The sequence below is a fragment of the Podarcis tiliguerta genome (assembly GCF_965153285.1).
Source record: "Podarcis tiliguerta genome assembly, chromosome: 7".
Classification (NCBI taxonomy): domain Eukaryota; kingdom Metazoa; phylum Chordata; class Lepidosauria; order Squamata; family Lacertidae; genus Podarcis; species Podarcis tiliguerta.
The window spans coordinates 41,246,806-41,267,353 of NC_139540.1; the positions used below are offsets into that span (position 1 = coordinate 41,246,806).

The 20,548-nt window shown below is 43.3% G+C and overlaps 1 protein-coding gene across 1 annotated transcript in view; it reads right to left on the minus strand.

Annotated features, from left to right (window-relative positions):
- Window positions 1–5,759: 5,759 nt before the first annotated feature.
- Window positions 5,760–20,548, minus strand: part of LOC310682042 (uncharacterized protein) — a 74,029-nt gene continuing 59,240 nt past the window's right edge. The window contains exons 23-31 of the mRNA XM_083450287.1: window positions 20,227–20,361; window positions 19,937–20,122; window positions 18,740–19,002; window positions 17,410–17,552; window positions 15,424–15,651; window positions 14,000–14,227; window positions 12,309–12,439; window positions 9,958–10,302; window positions 5,760–8,712 (exon numbers count right to left, since the gene is read on the minus strand). Of these exons, the coding sequence (XP_083306413.1) occupies window positions 7,762–8,712; window positions 9,958–10,302; window positions 12,309–12,439; window positions 14,000–14,227; window positions 15,424–15,651; window positions 17,410–17,552; window positions 18,740–19,002; window positions 19,937–20,122; window positions 20,227–20,361 (2,610 nt within the window). The 3' untranslated portion in view covers window positions 5,760–7,761. The remainder of the gene's footprint in view (window positions 8,713–9,957; window positions 10,303–12,308; window positions 12,440–13,999; window positions 14,228–15,423; window positions 15,652–17,409; window positions 17,553–18,739; window positions 19,003–19,936; window positions 20,123–20,226; window positions 20,362–20,548) is intronic.

Here is a 20,548-nt window from a genome sequence, read left to right on the forward strand (position 1 = left end):
GTTTGAAAACATTAAACCTCTGAGAAGCGATCAAACTAGCTGAGCTACAGAAGGCAACACACTTATGCTCCCCCCCCCCTAAAAAGGATTACAGTCACTGGAGGTGAGAGGTTGGCGTTTTGATTTTTATTTTGATTTGCAAAACCTAGAATGGAGGACTGGGTAATTTTTATTTTATAATACTGAATTTGTTCTATGTTTGCCAAATTGCCTTTGAATTTATTGTTACATTCTGTAAACTGCTTTCTCCTGCAGCCTCCATAGACCCCATGTTCTGAATGTAATGATAAGTGGGTGTTTGTGGTAAGCTGCTTCGGGCACAAGTCACTGTGGAAAGGCTGCATAGAAATAAACTCAATCAATTATCTAAAAACATCTTTAAGGATCTCCTTGAAGACATGCGCAAGGTATTTCAGAGGTTGTACCAACCACAGAAAAGGCTTTGTCTCTGGAACTCGCCAACCTAACAGCTCTCACTAGTAGACCAGTAGCAGGGTCTCAAATGCTGATCTTAAGGCTTGGGCAGGCTTATCTGCACACGGTGTGCATTATCCCCCCTACCCTTTCTTTTTGTGGTGGACAGAATCGTATACGGGTATATATGGATGCTTTGATCACATGTGATGGTTACTGCTCAGTGGAGCGCATGTTTGAGTGAGCTTGAACCTTGCTCCCATGTTGCACCACATGTACAGAGTGTGAGTCCTGGGACGGAGATGTGTAACCGATGCTCGGTCAGGTAAAATGCTTGTGAAATTGGCTTATTTGCAGGGATTGAGTATGTATAAATAAATAAATAAAATCCGCCTTGCCGGCTTCAATCCATAAGCCTGTTCCTAAGTGCCAGCCAAATAAGATTAACAGATCATAAATTGAATTAGATTGGCAGTCAGTACTTTTGAGTAATTATAAATTTCATTTGCTGTTTGCAGTCTCTCCCCCCCCCCCACCTCTAATAAACATTTCTCACTTCCCTACTGGGATAGATTAATTTTTCTGGCAGTCAGCATGACTTCTCTATTCATTGCCCTCAGGACTGTTACATAAAATGCTTTTCTCCCCCCCTCTTTTTTCATATAAAAAGGGATGGTAAGACTATTCGGTCTTATAACCTCTATGCATGTTGTTATACAGTATGCATGTTGTTATACAGTACTTGCTGCCTGCCTGGAGCTTGTGGGACTGCACATTGTCTATTAGCATGTTTAAATCTGAAATGGGCATAATGTTAACAGCAGAGCCATTCTTTCAGTAAGACCAGGGTTCCAGAATGCTCTGGGCCAAGACTAGATTAGTCCACCCCATGACTTAGAGTAGGGAGATGGTGAGTGGGAAGGAGGAAGAAAGGGAATTTTGGAAGGAAGAACACCAGAAGGACTGAACAGAGCCTGGGAGTGGCTAGCCATTCTCCCTCTTGCAGAAATATGGAGAACCGAACTTAAGATTGGGGGAAAAAAAGAAAGTGAAAGAAACCAAAATTGACAGATTTGCCCACCTTTAGTTACAAGAACTGTACAGTAACTTAAATAACATGTGCTTGAGCTTGTTCCCCCCTCCTATTCCTCTTTACTTGTTTTCCATGTCTTCTTCAATTGTGTGCCTGAGGCAAGTGCCATATTGGAAAAGTTTTTATAAGGGGAACTTTTTTGGATAAAGGACAGGATTATAAATGCCTTATATGAATAAAACTTCAAAGCCTCCGTATTTCCAATCTGTCGTCTTAAAAGTAAGGCACCTGAAACAGGGCACAGGACTCCATATAAGGTCTGCCTAGTGTGGAATAAAGTGGAACAATAACTTCTCGTGACTTGGAAACTATGATTCTATTAATGCTGCCTTAAATTACATTAGCCTTGTTTGCAGCCCCAACTTGCTGTTAGCTCATGTACAGCGAATATGTCACTGGATCAAATCTCAGCATTCAGAAAGATGATTGTATCAGCATGTAGGCATAATGCTACTACCTTGGTGCTCTTGAACCTCTTGCCCCACTGTCCACTCTAAGTACAAAAGATGTTTCCAGGGCAGGCTCAGGTTAGAATCCTAGACTTTTAGAGTTGGAAGGTACACCAAGCATCATATAGGCTGACACCCTGCGATGCAGGAATCTCAACTACTAGATCATATATGACAGATGGCTATCCAACCTCTGCTTAAAAACCTCCAAGGAAGGAGAGTTCACCACTTTCCAAGGGAGTTCATTCCACTGTGTGACACCTTTTAATGCCAAAAAGTTCTTTTCTGTGCTCACTGGTAATTTACTTGTGTTTCGTCCCCCTGCCCTTTTGAAAATGAGGACATTTGCTGCCCCTCCAGACTGCAGGGACTTCACTTGCTCTTCAATAATTATCAAAGATTATAGACAGAGGCTCTGAGATTATATCTGCAAACTCCTTTAGTACCCTTGGGTGCAGCTCATCAGGCCCTGGAATTCATTTAAAGTAACTAGTTGTTCCCTTACCACCTCGTTTCCTATCCTGGGCTGCAGCTCCCTCCTTGCACCATTTATTCTGTTATCACCAGGCTGGACACTGAGTGAATTCTGAGGCAAAGTAGGTGTTGAGCAGTTCTGCCTTTTCTCTGTCATCCAGTAGCATTTTGCTGTCTTCTCCATGCAGAAAACCTACTACTAGTTTGTTCTTGCCTTAAGCTCTCTTGCAAGCCTGAGCTCATTCTTTGGCCCACCTGACCTTCTCCCTGCAACTGTTGGCTACTCGTGTATATGCCTCCTTTGTGAGTTCCCCTTGATTCCATTTCTTACACATGCTCTTCTTAAATCTCAGCTCATCTGTAAGCTCCTTATGCAGCAAGACCAGTTTCCTTAAATGCTTTCCACATTACTTTAATTGGAATTGTCTGCCTTTGTGCCTTCAATATTTCTCACACCCATCCATCTTGGACCCTCTTTCTCTTTGACTATTTCTGACCTTGGGATCTCACCCAGTAGTTGCTTCAGCTTTTTGAAACTGGCCTTCTTAAAGTTCAGAGTACATATCTGACTATACTAAGCTTTCCCTTGCCTATGTTTCTAGATTCAGGTAGGTAGCCGTGTTGGTCTGACACAGTCGAAATATATATATATATATATATATGCAGGTTTTGGTGTCCTCGGGTGTCTTCCCGTGTAAAAGTTGGGGTGTCTAGGCGACGTTTCGACGAGGTCTCACTCGTCATCTTCAGGCTGGTGCTTTCGGCTTCTTGTTACTGGAACAGAGCAGGATCTCAGTGTTTGAGTTCCTATAAATACTGTTGAGGAGGTGTGGTGTATAGCCTCCAATGTTCTGGGCAGAGAGGAGGTTCCCAGGCTAGTGTGCCTTTTCTTCTTTTGTTCCTTAATTACTTGAGGGATATCTTCTCAGAAAAACTCTTCACAAAGTTCAAGAGTTCAAGACACGAAGGCTTTAGCAACTAATCCACACCTAATGACCCACCTAAGTGGGATTCAGGAAATCACTCAAGAAATCACTCAAGATATCCCTCAAGTAATTAAGGAACAAAAGAAGAAAAGGCACACTAGCCTGGGAACCTCCTCTCTGCCCAGAACATTGGAGGCTATACACCACACCTCCTCAACAGTATTTATAGGAACTCAAACACTGAGATCCTGCTCTGTTCCAGTAACAAGAAGCCGAAAGCACCAGCCTGAAGATGACGAGTGAGACCTCGTCGAAACGTCGCCTAGACACCCCAACTTTTACACGGGAAGACACCCGAGGACACCAAAACCTGCATTCCTGTACCCGTGAAAATCTACGAAAGCAAATATATATATATATATATATATATATATATATATTGTCCAGTAGCACCTTAGAGACCAACTAAGTTTGTTCTTGGCATGAGCTGAAGAAGTGTGCATGCACACAAAACCTTGCCTATGTCTCATGAAACCCAGGAGGACAGGATCACTTCCTCCCAGTATTTCCACTTTGTCAATCAGTTCCTCCCTGTTGGTGAGGATCGCTTCTCCCACCTTCTGGCAAATGAAATTATTATGCATTATTTGCTTCAACTTTTTGCTTTTGTTATCTTCCACAGTGGAGCAGCTCCTGTTTCTTATTCTGCCTCCCTGCTAAAGGTTGCTGTAGCAAACCTAGGCTGAACATACTGACAGTGTTAGTTTTAGTCACTTTCAAAAACAGGGCATTCCTTGCATGTATCTGTGCTGCAGATTGCTTAGGCTTTTAGGCACTAGTCCACCTCTGGTATCCTCCATAATAACTCCATCAAGCATGATAATTGCGCCATCTAGTGGTGCAAACTAGGAAGGATGGTGATGTGACAGAGATTTGTATTGAGACCAAGGAACTTTGGTGAATGAGGCTTACTACTTGACTTTGGCCTAATTTATTTTATCTCCAGCTAGAAAAACAAGCAACCAAACCCTGAGAGCTGAAAGCCGTTGCTCTACTACTGCTTGACTAAGAGGCATCCTAAGAAACGTATTTGAGGGCTGTATGCAACTCTGGATGGCTCTACCTGACATCCTTGCCCCCTAGGGATGCTTTCAGATAGAAGGCTCTTTTGAATGCTAGGTGTGTTTAGTATGCCTGGGACTCATAATCCATATGGATTTTATGCTGATCTGATCATTGTTAGTCCTGCCTACTTCTCAGTGATGTGACAAAATATGACTTGGAAAGTGTCTGCCTGTGACAAGAAATGTATTAACTGTGCAATCCTATGCATGTTAATTCAGAAATAAGCTCCTATAAGTTCAACTGGGCTTGCTCTCAGGTATTATTATAAATAATATTTATTAAACTTTTATACCACCCTTCATCCAATGATTACAGGGTGGGTCACAACATAAAAATACAAAATGAAAACACAAAATACATAATAAAGCAAAAGCAAAACAAACCAGTAATTCCCCTGCTATAAACAAAATTAAAAGACAATCAGCCGAAGGCCTAGTTAAAAATACATGTTTTTGCCTGGCACCAAAAGATATGTAATGAAGGCACCAGGTAAGACTTCTTAGGGAGACCATTCTACCAATGGGGAGCCACTGCAGAAAAGGCCTCTTCTTTTGTTACCACCCTTCAGACCTCTCACGGGGGGAGGGAGTCCTTCAGGCATTGCAGTCCTGAGCCATTTAAGGCTTTATAGGGAAAAAGCAGCACTTCAAATTGAGCCCAGAAACTAACTGGCAGCCAGTGCAATTGGCTCAGGATCAGCTGAATATGCTCAAACTATCTTGTCCCAGTGAGCAACTTGGCTGCTGCATTCTGCACCAGCTGGAGTTCCTGAACTGTTTTCAGAGGCAGATATACATATAATGCATTGCAGTAATCTAACCTAGTAAAGCCCACTGAAGAAAGCAGGACTCCTGTTCAACCAAAAATGTATTGAATTCCATTGATAATGTGAAATTTGTGCACACTTTGTCAGTCACAGGCTTATCATACCAGCTGAGAACTAGACCCACGTCTCAACACTTTAATCAATAATTGGCTAAATGTTCAATTTAGTTTCTCAACAGGAAAATTCACTTCTCCCTTGTTTATCGTTAATTTGCAAATCTATCAGCAACAAATTCTTCCTAAGGCTGCAATCCTGGGAGCAAGTCTGATGGAACTCAGTGGCACTAATTTCTGACATGCATAGAATCTGGTTGCATGTTATTACATTACTTTCAACACTGGGCTCAGCAGTGACTACTAACCTTTGGTGAACTGTCCTCAGTAATTGTTACGGTTGTCTGAGTGGTTAGACGGGATGCATTTTTAACCAGTTAAAATAACTGAGCAGTGCAATTATAATTTTTCCCTTTTATTTGAAATTCCACAAAAATACAGAATGTAATCCATCGACACCTCAAACTAGAGATCAGTGCAAAACCACAGCTTGTTATCTAAAATAAAAAGATACCGTAAAGCTTGAGATCTGCAAATTCCATGATTAACCCTTGAAAATGAACAGGCTATAAGGTACATGGGAATTAACTGTAAACTCTGCGACAGCTACCAGTGCAGTCTTAAATCTCAGTTCATTAGATACAACTCTCCACACATGAAACTGTGGATTAAAACCAAAGGAAAGCTTAAAATAAGCAGTATTTCTGTCATATAAAATGTTCCTTAAATGTAAGTTTATCTTGTCCAAAAAGATTAAAATACATTTACCATTATATACATTTTCATCCCATTCATTTTTGCTTTTCTTTGAATTATAAAATAGATATGTACAGAATAATAGACGGAGGAAAAAGGGACTAGGGCAACATACATTTATAGCACACTCCCCCTGCCAAGAATCCTAGGAACTATTTGTTAACAATGCTGGGAATCGTAACTCTGTGAGAGACAAACTACAGTTACTAGGATTCTTTGAGGGTGTGTGTTGTGCTTTAAAATGTATGGTGTGTATGCAACCTAGTTCAGTGGCAGTACACCCAATCCTATTTATTGCTTTTAGCCAAAGGGCCTGAGAAAATGTAAGATACATATATATATATATATATATATATATATATATATATATATAATATAAGGCACTACGTTGGTTTTATGGGTGAGTGGGGAAGGGGTGTGAACCCAGTCCTCCTTGGTCCAAGCCCAATACTCTCTCTGCTACACCACATTGACTGTACTATACAGATAAACACAAAATTACTTACTGCATGATTGTGGCATTTGAAAAAGCACCCATCCTGCATGCGTGGGTTCCATTCATTTCAATGGATGAAGCCAATCACTGACTATGTGAAAGGATCAGCTGCCTCCACTGAAATGAATGGGACAGCCCTTGTGGCTAGTAGAGTTGAATGACTACATCAGAACTCTTAAGCATCCTGATTCAGAGATGTCAGATGAGCACATGTACTTCTGGTTTTAAGTTAAATTTTTGTACTGTCCAGCAGCTGCAACTTAGGCTAAACCTATGCTTAGCCTACATGTTGCAAAAGGAGCACAATGTCTGCTAAGTGTAGGAAGGAAAATTAGACTGCATTCTTGTTTTCACTCTACCTCTTTTTACACTCATCTTTGCTTTTTTTTCATGTAGGACATTATTTTGAAAAGCAACTTAAAAAGGAAGTGAAATACCTACCCTTCTAGAGAACATACGTATTTCCTGTTGATATTAAATAGCCCGAGCAACAAGCCATCTCAGTTGTATTGTACATTTAAAGCTGCAATTCTAACCACATCCACCAGTGAGTAACCCCCTCTGTGTTCTTTTGAGTAAATACGTTTAGGATTGCACTGTTTGACAACTTAACTTCGAAGTCAATATGACTAATTGAGTTAATACTTTGCTATTTGGGCATTGCTAAACGCACAAAGAAACAAATCCAAGAGCAACTTAATCCTGCAGCAAGGCATTTAGGATCACACAGCTAGTTAAAGTTTGCTGATAACCAACTAAATCAGTTGGACTGCCATCTAGGTCCTAGCAATGTATGCTGGAATACAGAGGCTCAGGATGTTAGCTACATTCTTTCTGGATATGCAGCTGGAGTAGTTCCTTGTTGCTCCAAGCCTATGTTACTACAATCCAAGTTCTTTTACACTGCAATGCTATGAATCTTATACTCAGAGGTCTGACTGTAATCAGTGGGGCATAATTCCTAGAAAAGTGTGTTTAGGACTGCATCCTTAATCTCTGCTTCTCTTTTGTCTGGGCTTTGTGTGAGTTTTCTTGTACAGAAACTACTGCAAGGAAAGGAAAGGAATTCATTTAGCCCCTGAGAAAACAAACCACTAATCCCTATCACTGTTAAATGTAAATAAAAACTTATGAATGAAAGCATACCACCTATGAGCGTGTGTACTGCACAGTGCTGTATTTAACCCTTGAGGACTTGCTCAGGGTAGTACCAGGGGGAGGTGCTTCCTGTGTGCTGCCTTGGTTAAAGAAAGCATCTGCGATCAAGATTTGTCCCTGTCTATCGCTCTCAGGGTAGGTGGCTTGCTCTGATGTGCCCCACATGCCAGGGGTGGGTGTAACCACCCTCTCGGTCACTACCACATTCTGTCCTCCTGCTAAATTGGGGATGCTCAAGGAACCCTTTAGCTCGGAACTAGGTACAAGGACCCTCTCCCTTTCCCTTACAACAACGTAGTTTGAATCTGTAAGGTCTGGAAAGACTCCAGAAGGCATTTCTAACACATCCTGCATGTTAGAACCTGGAGCAAGCACTCTCTCTGTCACTACCACATTCTCTTTAAACTGGGGGTCAAAGATTACTGGAGGGGGTATTGCCCCATAAGATGTTTCTGTCACAACAACATTGCTGCTGCTGCTGCTAACCAGAGGGTTGGGTATACGTCTAACTTGCTGCAAGCCAGGTGTAGATTCAAAGGTAGTCTCAGTTACTGTCTCCTCGGCCACCATTTCTGAACCAAAGCCTTTTGTGGTGTCAGGTATTTGGTTGCCAGAGCCTGAAGTATAGGTGTGCTCTGCATTCTGCTGATGCAAGTATTGCACATCAGATTCACTTGCTGCAAGAGTAGGAGTTGGGTCTTTCAGGCCTTGAGAGGTGTGTAGTCCAGCTTCCATGCCAATGCGTTTGCCCATGCAGATCTCAGCCAGAGTCTTAAATTTATCTCCCAAGTCATCCAGGTAATGCTCATCAAAGTCGCCCTCAATGAAACTGCAGCAGCCAACAGAACCATGGGGAGAATCTCTTTCTTCCTCCTGAAAGTAAACGAGTAGGCAGTCTTTTGCGAGGTGCCCTTCATCCTCGTCGGCAAAAGCATCAGCTTTCTAAAAATGTGGAAAAACAAGAACTGTGAGTACTTGTGTTTTGGAAGATATAATTCTCTTTAATGAAAACAGCAGTCAGCTTGGTTGGGTGTAGCAAACTCCTTCAGGCAGAAGGCAGTGGTTTGGGGCCTTTTAGCTTAGTGAAAAGGCAACATGACAGAAGTGTATAGTAAAAAGTTTAGCCCCCTTTCTCATTCCTAGAACTCATGGACCCCTGTTGCATCTGGACATCAAAAGAGTCAAGACAGACAAAGTCTGTGCATGGCCAAACTTTGGAATCTGTTCCCACAAGAGGCAGAGATGGCTACCAACTTGGGTGGCTTTAAAAGAGGATTAGATAAATTTGTGGAAGATAAACTATCAAGCACCCTGCTGGTAAGCTTCCCATAGGTATCTGGTTGGCCACTGTAAGAACAAGATCCTAGATTAGATGGCGTCTGATCCAGCAGGCTCTTCCTATGTTCTTAACAAAGAGAAACCCACCCATTTTGCAGGTGAGAGAGCCAGGCATAAAATTCTTCATATTTTCAGGGATGGGCATTTACAGGAGAAAAGTGACAGCTGAATGGCTGCATCTTATCTTCCCCACCCCCACTCTCCTTTTTAAAATTGTAGTTTGCCAACATAGTGGTAGCTCTCATTACTTTTGAAAAGGAAAGGGTAATGGGAGAAAGACAGCAATGATGCTGCTTGCCAGCTCCATGTCCCAGGGGAAAATATGCAATCTCCCCCTACTTAGAAATTGATGACAATGCCATCCCACTTCTGGGTAATAGAAGTGGTGGCATTTTTGGCTTAACTCTGTCAGAGACAGCAGGAGCAGTGATGTAGGGCAGAATTTCTTTCCCCCAGTGCTTTATTTTTCTATAGAAATTTCCCCCTTTTCATATATTCCTTAGTAACAATGAATGAATGCCCGTGGCAAATTAAAGGTAAGCATGGCAGTCTTCAAAGTGTTTAGATTTGTTTAATGGACACAAGTAAAATAAATGTGCTATATTAGATCACTTTTGAGGACATTGGGAAAAATCCTGATGCAAACTGAGAATGTTAGGGAAATGGTGATAATTTGCATAGGGAAATACTCACATTTTCCAGGAAACCCACAACACTGCATGTGAGAGATGCCCAAACCAATCCTAATAAACTAAGGAGTGGAAAATACAAAGGTCCCAGAATTAAACAAAACAGGGGAAGGGGAAGTCAACCAAGAGAGGAAGCATCTCACAAAAGTGGAAATCTTACTTCAGTGAAGTAGCTCCTTAAGAATTCTTCATTCACGGCTCCAGCATGTTCCATGTATCTGCTATCCATTGTCAGGATCTTCTGTGCTGCCATGTCTCCCCCTCCTACTCCTCTTGCTCCTGCTATGGTTGAGCCCCCTCCAAAATCCATGCCTTCATGATGTGCATGAGACGTACGGGCCTCCTCCCAGCGCCTTTCGATGCTTGTGGTGTTACGCTGTCCAAATGCAGAAGAGCCAGAAACCACAGCGCCTCCTGCCATGCCTAAGCTTGACGATGCATTTCCATTTCCCATCCCTGAGGCCGAGTTGTTCACAGAAGTCATGTGGCTTAGGCTGACGGCAGCCTAACGTCAAAGAGAAAAATAAAACTGTAAAACTACATTCATTTAAGGAGGCAGGCTGAAGTCACAATCAAACAACATGCAGCAGGCTGGGCTGGGTGAATCCAGGTAGGAGACAAATGTGATTCAGGAACATATACCGCATTTTTCGCTCTATAGGACGCACTTTTCCCCCTCCAAAAATGAAGGGGAAATGTGTGTGCGTCCTATGGAGCGAATGCAGGCTTTCGCTAAAGCCTGGAGAGCGAGAGGGGTCTGTGCGCACTGACCCCTCTCCCTCTCCAGGCTTCAGGAAGCTATCCGCAAGCCCTGGGAGCCCGGGGGAGTCCCCCCCCGGGCTCCCCCGGCTTGCGCAGAGCTGCCTGCACCTCGAAGCCCGGGCACGCTGAGCAGTCGCGCCGGGGCTTCGGGTAGCTGTGCGCAAGCCGCGGGAGGGCTCCCCCGGCTTGCACAGAGCTGCCTCTTATCCCGAAGCCCCTTATCTCTGTGCCTTCTCCCTCTCTGCGCAGCGCCTCTCCTGTGAAGGAGAGGCTCTGCGCAGAGAGATAGAGAAGGCGCAGCGCCCCTTGAGCGAGGCGCCTGTCGTGCGAAGTCGGAGGAGGAACAGAAGGGACTCCTTCTGTTCCTCCTCCCGCTTGGCAGCGACACGCCTGTCCAGCGAAGCCCGAGGAGGAACAGAAGGGTCTCCTTCTGTTCCTTCTCCAGCTTCGCTGAAGGGCGCTGTGCCTTCTCCCTCTCTGCGCAGCGCCTTTCCTGTGAAGGAGAAGCGCTGCGCAGAGAGAGAGAGAGAAAGCGCAGCGCCCCTTGAGCAACGCGCCTGTCATGCGAAGCGGGAGGAGGAACAGAAGGGACTCCTTCTGTTCCTCCTCCCGCTTCGCAGCGACACGCCTGTCCAGCGAAGCCCGAGGACTCCTTCTGTTCCTTCTCCAGCTTCGCTGAAGGGCGCTGTGCCTTCTCCCTCTCTGCCCAGCGCCTTTCCTGTGAAGGAGGGGCGCTGCACAGAGAGAGAGAAGGCGCAGTGCCCCTTCAGCGACGCGTCTCTCCTGGCTTCTGCTTTAGCCCTGCGCAGCCTCTTTGGCCAGGGGGAGCCTTCATCCCGCTGCTCTGAAGAGGCTTGGCACGGTATCCCAGAAGCCAGATCCCTCTTGCTCTTCTGGCTTCTGGGGTTCAGAATATTTTTTTCTTGTTTTCTGCCTCCCAAAACTAGGTGCGCCCTATGGTGCGAAAAATACGGTAGTTTATTTGCTTCCTGCTTGGAGAAAAGGAAGAGCAGATTTGTAATACGCGAGAAGAACAGATCCCGAAAGGTTTGGCTACTTGCATGGGTGTCTGCAGGAATGTTACCAGGGTGGGGGAAGTAAAGTATGGAGTGGCCCAGTGCATACTGTCTCAGATTTCAGGTTCTACAGATGCTAGAGATCTCTGATTTAAAAATGAAATCTGAGAATCTGGGGATTATGGTTCATCCAGCAGGGGACAATTTCCCCCTTGCTAGAGCACCACCCCATATACAGTTACTTGTGTCCCCCCCAAAAAAAAAGCTCCTTTCAGAACAACAGAGTTTGTAGTTAGGCAGTTTTCCAGGTCAATGGGAATATCTGCTGGATAGCAGAACTTCTTAGCAAACTTCCTTCCCAAATGTACAGCTGCGTCAGAAAAAGTAGCCTGAGAACAACTGCCTCAGCCAGATCCTGCCTATTTACAAGCCCAGAAACTGCACACTCACCCCACCTATGTTTGTACAACTGTTTTTACACACACACTTTTTAATCATGTAAATGAATTACCCCATACCTATTTAAACTGATAAGAGAGTAAGCGCCATATTGTTCTAAGTAACTCAGCCCACTGTTGTCTAAAGCAGACTCTTCTGCTGCAGCCCTACATGCCTGTCCTTGGAAGGACATCCTATTTAACTCAGCAGGATTTACGTCTTAGCAGACATGCATTAAGCAGGATATCAACATTCCTTGATGCCAAATACAAAATCAGGGCAAAACACAAGATACCTTGTCTTCAGGGGCTGCCCCTTCGTTGTTCCATATTCGCAACATTTCTTCACTGTTATCGGGTATTGCCACAAAGCCTTTTGAGGCACCTGATCCACCAAAGCCACACGCCAGCAGTAAGAGAGGCACCACTGCAAAGGAACACGGCAGATCAACGAACCACCAAAGGTTGAACTTGCAGAAGCAAATCCTAAATATCCGTTCATAGCCCATTAAATATAACAAAATACACTTGAAATATTACAATGTTCTCTAAAATAGAGCCATGTAATGCAAACACTGCACCACAAACAAGAGGTTGTGTACCAATTCTGTGCTAATCTATACTTTCTGATGGCTTAGCACATTTTAAAATTCCAGTGAGGTGAGAGCACTGCAGAACCAAACATGAACAGCAGCAAGCACCTTCCATTTGCTTCAGCTTGCAGGCCTCACACATTCAGAGTTGTGCATGTTCCACAACATTACCACGAAAACACAGGATTTAGGTACAAATTTTGGCAACTTCAGGGTTTTTTTTTCTAGCTTTCAGACAGTGAAGAGAGGCTTGCAGCTATGTGGGAAAGCAAGCAGCCTGCAAGACTCCAGCAGAGGGGCTGAGCACCCTTTCCGGTGATTGGCGGGGTAGGCACCATAGTCCCTTGCATATTTAGCAAAAACACAATTTTGCTAGATAAGCAAACATGGGTAAATCAATCCCCACAGCTGCAGTGGTTGCCAGTTTATTTCCAGGCCAAATTCACGGTGCTCACCCCTGGGGTTTAAAAGCTGAATGACTTGCGCTTCAAATATCTGAAAAACCACCTCCATCCCTACATCTTGGGTGTTAGGTTAAGCAGAGGGGGTTCTCTTAGTAGTTCCACCATCTTCAGAAGTATGGCAAATGTTGACTCGGGAAAGGACTTCCTCTGTGGCAGCCCTTAAATGGTGGATCTCCCTTCACACAGAGGTGTTCCTACCATCTTCATTGTGTAACTTTTGCAGTATGCTGAAGATACACCTCTCTCCCCAGGCCTTTGACAATTAAAATATTTATGTGGGACCCACCTCTTCAACCTTTACTGTACTGCTCTGTGGAATTGTAACAGCTGCTTTAATAATTGTACAAAATGTTTTACTTGTTTTTAATAGTACAATTATAATGTTGTAACCTGAGCAGGGGCCTTATAAGTGAGGGGTGGGTAAGAAATCTAATAAATAAAATACTCTGCAGAATTCATTGCTTCTTGGAACATTATTTTGATTATTATTTTAAATGAACAGTGCTCTTAGTCCAGACTTTAACTAGGTACTTCTAGTTTGGAAGGCCTCGTGGCTTGTTTTTTGGTCAAGCTGCCAAACAACATTTCACCTCATATGGAAGTTGAATTTTTCATAAAAGATAGGAAGAACAAGGATCAAAAGCTTTAAAAGAAGTGGGAAAGGTGTATCAGAGACAAATAAAATTTTAACAAAGTTCCTTAAATGTATTGCTCTACTCTTTACCGCACCATATGTAAAAGGTCAGAACATTAAGCTCTCTATTAAGTCCTATTGAGTCTAATGGGAGAAAACCAGAAGGGGATTAACTTTGGTTGGTTCACGCCCATAAAGCTTGCATGAAGATTGCAAGTCCCCACAAGGAGGAGTCATTGTGTCAGAGTGCACAATGGCATTCTGCCAATTCTTCTGGAATAACGCTAGTTACTTACACAGCAGCAGCAACAACGCCAGAATGATCAGAGCAATTGCTGCAGGTCCTAGAAAAACTGATGAGCCGACGATTGCTGCTCGGCAACCACCACCTTCTGCACATTCACAAACATCCAGTTTTAGAGTTTGATACTCGGGACAGCTAAGACCTTGGTTATCTTTCACCAGGAGTGGAACTTCATATGATCCAGGCTTCAGATTCTCTGGTATAAGCTGTACTCTAGATCCTTCATAGGGAAAGACAGTAACAATAAATAAGAAGCAATGTAATGTAAGTAGCTGAACATATGACAGAACTGTGAGCAGATACTGACTTTAGGGTTACCAACTTGATGTTCTGAAGTAAATAGTTATATTATGGAGATAAACACATCAGTTTCTAGATTACCTAATTGTTGTAAACCCCCTTTGGCAATTGTAGTTTTGGCACCAGGGATGGGAACCTGTGGCCCTTGAGATGGTGGTCTACAACTTCCACCAATGGGAGCTATAGGTCCTCTTATAGGACCACAGGTAGACACCCCAGGTCTACACAGAGACATCAGCACAATGTTTAAAGAGCTAAAATTATCAATGGATGCTAAATAGTCTTTAAATGAGCATCCCTGGTGTTACAGCAATTCTGCAAGTACCCAGTCTGTCAACCAGACAGAATGTGAAGAACAGTTTTCCTAGATGTGTGTCAATTCCTTGCAGCTATGGCTTTGGGGTACCTTCCCAGCCTGTCTCAAGGAGAAGAAGCAGAAAGACCACAGAGGATTTCTCTTTCTCTACAACCAGTGCCCAAATGAGGAGAGGGGTGGTATCTTACATCTTTTTCAGGTATAGCTGAAACTTTTCCGCTCAACTTTCAGATAGCAGTAAGTGCAGAGCATTTCTGGCTTATTTCAGTGGGAGAGAAATCTTGGGAGAGATGCTCTCCTAGTATGAGAACTGACCACAAGGATCTAAGGATCTTCAGACAAATAATCTCGGCCACTCAGCTTCAGATGTTTTATTCTCTGCCTCTGGTGAAGCTAAGCCCCTACTTCTGAAGCTACACTTCAAAGCAATGCTACTTTGGCCAGCGCATGTTATCCAAGAGAGGATTAGCCGAGTCACAACTAAAATAACAGGCTTGTACCCAATGGTTGTGAATTTTAAGCTTGGTTTTAATATTGGTTTTAATGCTGCAACCTGTCTTGGGATCTAAGGGGCAAGTAATAAATAATCATCATCAACAACAGCTGTCCTTCCGGTTCATGATCTCCCCTTGCATAATGGACGTGCCCCCTCCACCTAAATCTGTTTTGGAAATGCATGGGGGGCACACAGGAGGCAAAGATGGGTAGGGTAACAAATGCAAATCTTACCTAGTACAGTCAACTAGTTCCTACACACCCTCACCCCTGCCGTAAACCATGTCACAGTGACTCATACTTACCATCCACTCTGATTATCCTCCACTTGTCTGACACTCTTTCAGGCTCATCAACAATAGTGAAAGTGAAAGGGCCACGATTTAGATAACCTCCTCGATTAGTAACAGAGACGTTAACAAACTTTGCATGAGTACAGACAGTTTGACGTGGAGTCACAATGGTCGGGCAGTAGACAGTAGTATTCTGTACCTGAATAACAATGGTACCTGTAGCCGTTTTTGGAGGCTGGTCTGCAAAATATGTAAGGTAAAGCATTTGTATTTCACTGCTTAAGAATGCAAAAACATAGTTTTATCAATGTAGAATTTCATTTGCTTCTTTGAGTGTATAAAAGGTTTTAATGTGAATTCAGTGTTCGATTTGCAATCCATTTCAACAACACAATAATTGAATATAGGATGCAATTCAAACCCATGGAAATGTTTGCTTGGCAATTATTTGAGTTGCTGGAGATGACTACCATACTGTTACTCCAATTCTTTGGGCTCTGTGGACCGTCAGACACTTTATTCAAGGCTAGCAGCCTTGTATCCAGCGTTTCTAGGAAATTCTACAAAAGCAAAAATATCAGTGCAATGTTGAAAGGTCCATTCTGCCATCTTAATCCCAAATGGCATCCAACTGTATCCAAACATAGACAGAAACCTGCTCCTTTATCTTGGGGACCATCCTGCAAAATTGCTTACAATATCTTAAAGAGTTGTCCATGTGCTAGTGAATAAAAAACTTTCTAAAATACGTATTAGATTACAGGGACTCTAGTGTGAAAAGCAGATACATGTGTGTGAAGTTTGCCTCCTGGCCTTGGATTAGCAGCACATAGCGATGGAACATTGACATTTTTGTGGAATCATGTTCACATCATCATGCTAAAGGATGTAATCCATCAGGCTTTATTAAAAGCCTCTACCACTACAACATTTGCCTAAATGCCAATGATGCTCCAGGTACTTACTGAGGGAAAAACAGGCTCAGTCCCTACCATCTACTCAACAGAGGTAAATGACCCTGGCTCTCTGCCCAGTCGTGAAAAGCAACACCAGTCTCTCCTGAGCATGGAGAAAGAATCCTGATTTTTGCCTTCTCCATATCCCACCTCAAATGAGGGAAGAGCCTGTATGTCTCCCAAGCCACTGTGAATGTCAGAGGATTTGAGGGAGGCAAGACAATTGATGGCAACCATGATTCATGTCTGGCTAGTAAGTGTAGCCAAGATTTTTGGAGCTGCTGGTCCCTGTGCAGAAACTTGGGAAGTTGCTTTATACAGAGACAGACCAGTGGTCCATCTAGCTCAGCCTTGTCTATGATGACAAAATGGTCAAAGGCCTGGAAACGATGCCTTATGAGGAACGGCTAAGGGAGCTGGGCATGTTTAGCCTGGAGAAGAGGAGGTTAAGGGGTGATATGATAGCCATGTTCAAATATATAAAAGGATGTCACATAGAGGAGGGAGAAAGGTTGTTTTCTGCTGCTCCAGAGAAGCGGACACGGAGCAATGGATCCAAACTACAAGAAAGAAGATTCCACCTAAACATTAGGAAGAACTTCCTGACAGTAAGAGCTGTTCGACAATGGAATTTGCTGCCAAGGAGAGTGGTGGAGTCTCCTTCTTTGGAGGTCTTTAAGCAGAGGCAACCATATGTCAGGAGTGCTCTGATGGTGTTTCCTGCTTGGCAGTGGGTTGGACTCGATGACCCTTGTGGTCTCTTCCAACTCTATGATTCTATGACTGGCAGTGGCTCTCCATGGTTTCAGGTAAGGTCCTCTCTTCGCCCTACCTGGAGACACCATGGAATGAAGCTGGGACCTTCTGCACGCAAAGCAGATGCTGCACCACTGAGCCACCACCCTTCACCAAAGCTTACGGGTCAGATGGTTGCTGCCACTTTCCAAATCTAGCTTTGGGCTTTAACAAATTAAGATGTGGAGTATGAATGAAAAGGCTGTTGAATTATTCTTAAGGAAGAAATGGAAGAAGCATCACTTACCCTTACTTATAGCCAAAATTGTTGCAGTGTAAGTACCGTTGACAAGAAAAGATGAGTCATAGTCAATCACTCGGTTAAGTCTGATTTCAGAAGTCCTAGAGTCTATTGTAAACCAGTTCGCAACGTCCTGGCCTTTAACATACCTGTGCAGATTTTTAATGCATGTTAGAATGGTCACAACAATCGGTGTATAAAGAAAACACTTTGCTCAAAGACACACAGGGAACCAGGCAGAGGGCCTTCTCGGTGGTGGCGCCCACCCTGTGGAACGCCCTCCCATCATATGTCAATGAAATAAACAACTATTTGATGTTTAGAAGACATCTGAAGGCAGCCGTGTTTAGCGAAGTTTTTAAAGATTGATGTTTTATTGTATTTTAAATATTTTGTTGGAAGCCGCCCAGAGTGGCTGGGGAAACCCAGCCAGAAGGGTGGGGTATATTATCATTATTATTATTACTACACAGGCTTGGTGGATGGTGAAGCATCTTCATTCAGTTTCCTCCAACAACTCAGAACCATTTTCATAGAATCATAGAAACATACATTTTATGATGCATGTCAGTGTAGCACAAGAAGATAACACAGACATACATTTCTGATGGAAGTCATGCATTTATAGGAGATGCCTGGAAACTTCATGTCATTCTAAGTCTGCACAGGAAGAATGTGAATTCATGTCATTTCTTTTGCTCATCAGGTCCCCATCATGCCAGAAGACAGAAATGGGGAAGAAGGGCCACATCCTCTTCTGGGCAACCTTCTGGCAGCCACTTTTGCTTCTGTCCCCCTGCCCATTACAGGGATGTAACCAGGGGCAAAAGTACGCAACACAATGAATGAAAAATTCACCTTTATACAGCAGACTAGTTTCTGTACCCATTCATACCCGTCTCCATCCAGGTAGGCAACAGGCATTATCAGAGTTCAAGGTCACCTTCCATCCAAGTGAAAACACTTCCAGAAAGGTATGGATTGGGGTTGGTGAGGGATGTGGTCTGGGGAGAGTACAAAGGACCAGGCAGAGAGCCTGGAGGACTGCATTTGGCTCCTGGACTAGAGATTTTCTACCGCTTTCGTAAGATGACAGGGGCGGGTGCAACAGAAATAGAGCCATGCTATGCACAAAATCATTGCATCTTGTGGGTGCTGCTATTTATTTCTTAAGTGTGTGACTGCGGCCTACAGATATTGCAAGCAAAAGGCAGTGGCACAAATGAGGCATAGACTGAGGCCCATCTTCACTCAAACTGAATGCTGCAGCAACAGCTTGATTTAAGCAACTCTTCAGTGATTTGCCTTGGTAAAAAAGAAGAAAGGCATCTCTTACCTAATGTTTTGTGCTATCTTTCCGGTATCTTCATCATAAGCTTCAAAGCGCCCAATAACCTGGTTCACTTTCATTGTTCTGTTTGCTTGAATTGTAACTCTGTTGGGCTTAAATACAGGGCCTTCTATCACATTTTCCACCTTAATTTTAACTGGAATTGGTTTTGCTTGGAAGCCCTTAGCAATAATTGATTTGTGATACGCTGCTTTGTTAGAAACAACAATATTCAAGTCAATGTTCTGCAGTTCTTCATAATTAATTTCCTGTAGGGAGAATGGAAAAAACCCCCAGCAACAAGTCAGAAAAGGTGCACTCTGAATTCCAAGCTGGAGAATAAGCATTAAGATTTCACTTTCATTATCCCCAGGGGAGGCCCTGCTGGAGTGTCACCACCTCCTGAAGTCCAAGGGGCTTTTCCTGGCTAAGAACTCCCTTCCCTTGGACTTGCATATGGCACTGTCCTCTTTTCGTCAGTTAATCAAGATGCACCTCTTTGCCCAGGCAGATGAATTATTTATAACAGGCTATGATTTCTACTGATGACTTAGTTATGGTTTTAAGTGATGTTTCAAGGAATGCACATATCCTGCTCTGGGACCCTAAAGAACACGTAACAAATTCAGTCAATCAATCAATCAATCAATCAATCAATGCTCCATGTGTGTGTTTATACCTGCTGTGGTTTTGGGCCAGTTCCCGGACAAGTGAATGATATATGCCAAAGTCCCTAGATATTTAGAACATTATAAAATATATTTGCATTTTTCTTTGGTATTCACAGTGGCATCATGGAAGTCCCCCACACACCCTCTTTTCTTCACAAAACATTAAGCTCTGGGCATTAAATAGTGATCAGAGGAGGCTGCATTTTCCATTTGTAAGATTTTGTCCTCTTGGTGGAATGCAAACAAAGACAATATATCTATGGTTGGCACAGCAGGCTTTATCACAGGGTTGTGAAACATTAGCTCCCTTGACTAGAAGGCAGTATTAAGCCTCTGGATTGGCCTCACTGAGTATATGTAGCCATATGGTATTACAGCCAGTTTGGAAGTATATCCTGACTACTTTAGGTGCAGAAAGCTTATCCACATCAGCTAGCACCCTCCCTTTCAACATTTTTTCATGCAGTTAATTTTGCATGTCTGCATTGGGACCAATGATTCAAAACACAACCTCTGCAAACTAAACACTAACCTTAACCAGAATCAAAACTCCTTCATTGGTATGTGAATCTGTTTCTATACGGAAATAACCTCCTTCATTGCCAGACACAATGGTGAAGTTTGCCAGCCAGTTATCAGTGTACTGCTCATCGTCGTCAAAGGCCCTCAGTCGCATAATCTCCACATTAGCTGTATTTTCCTGGACGCTTCCACCATACTGTAAGCATACAAGATTTTAAATGTCTCTTCCATGTTATCAAGGCAGGAAAGGCTATTTAGCACAAATGCAGGCAAGCCTTCCGGTCAGATCACTTCACTTACCATGCTTTTTTCAAGATAAGGGATATTGTCATTGACATCCAAAACCTTGATCTGTACCGTTGTCCGTTCACCAAGCCCTATTGCAGCTCCATCTCGGTCTCTTGCTTCTACAATTAAGGAGTAGCTACTTTGCACCTGCATGATATTCAAGCAGCTATGTGTAAGTGAATGCAACAGCATACCAAAATAAATCAGTATCTACCATCAGTTGCCAAATACCATCGTTTGGAGCCAAAAGAGATCACTGCCCAAGACCTGGGAGCCTCCAAGAGCCAGGTAGTGGAGGTTTATGTATAAAAATATTTATATACCACCATTTATA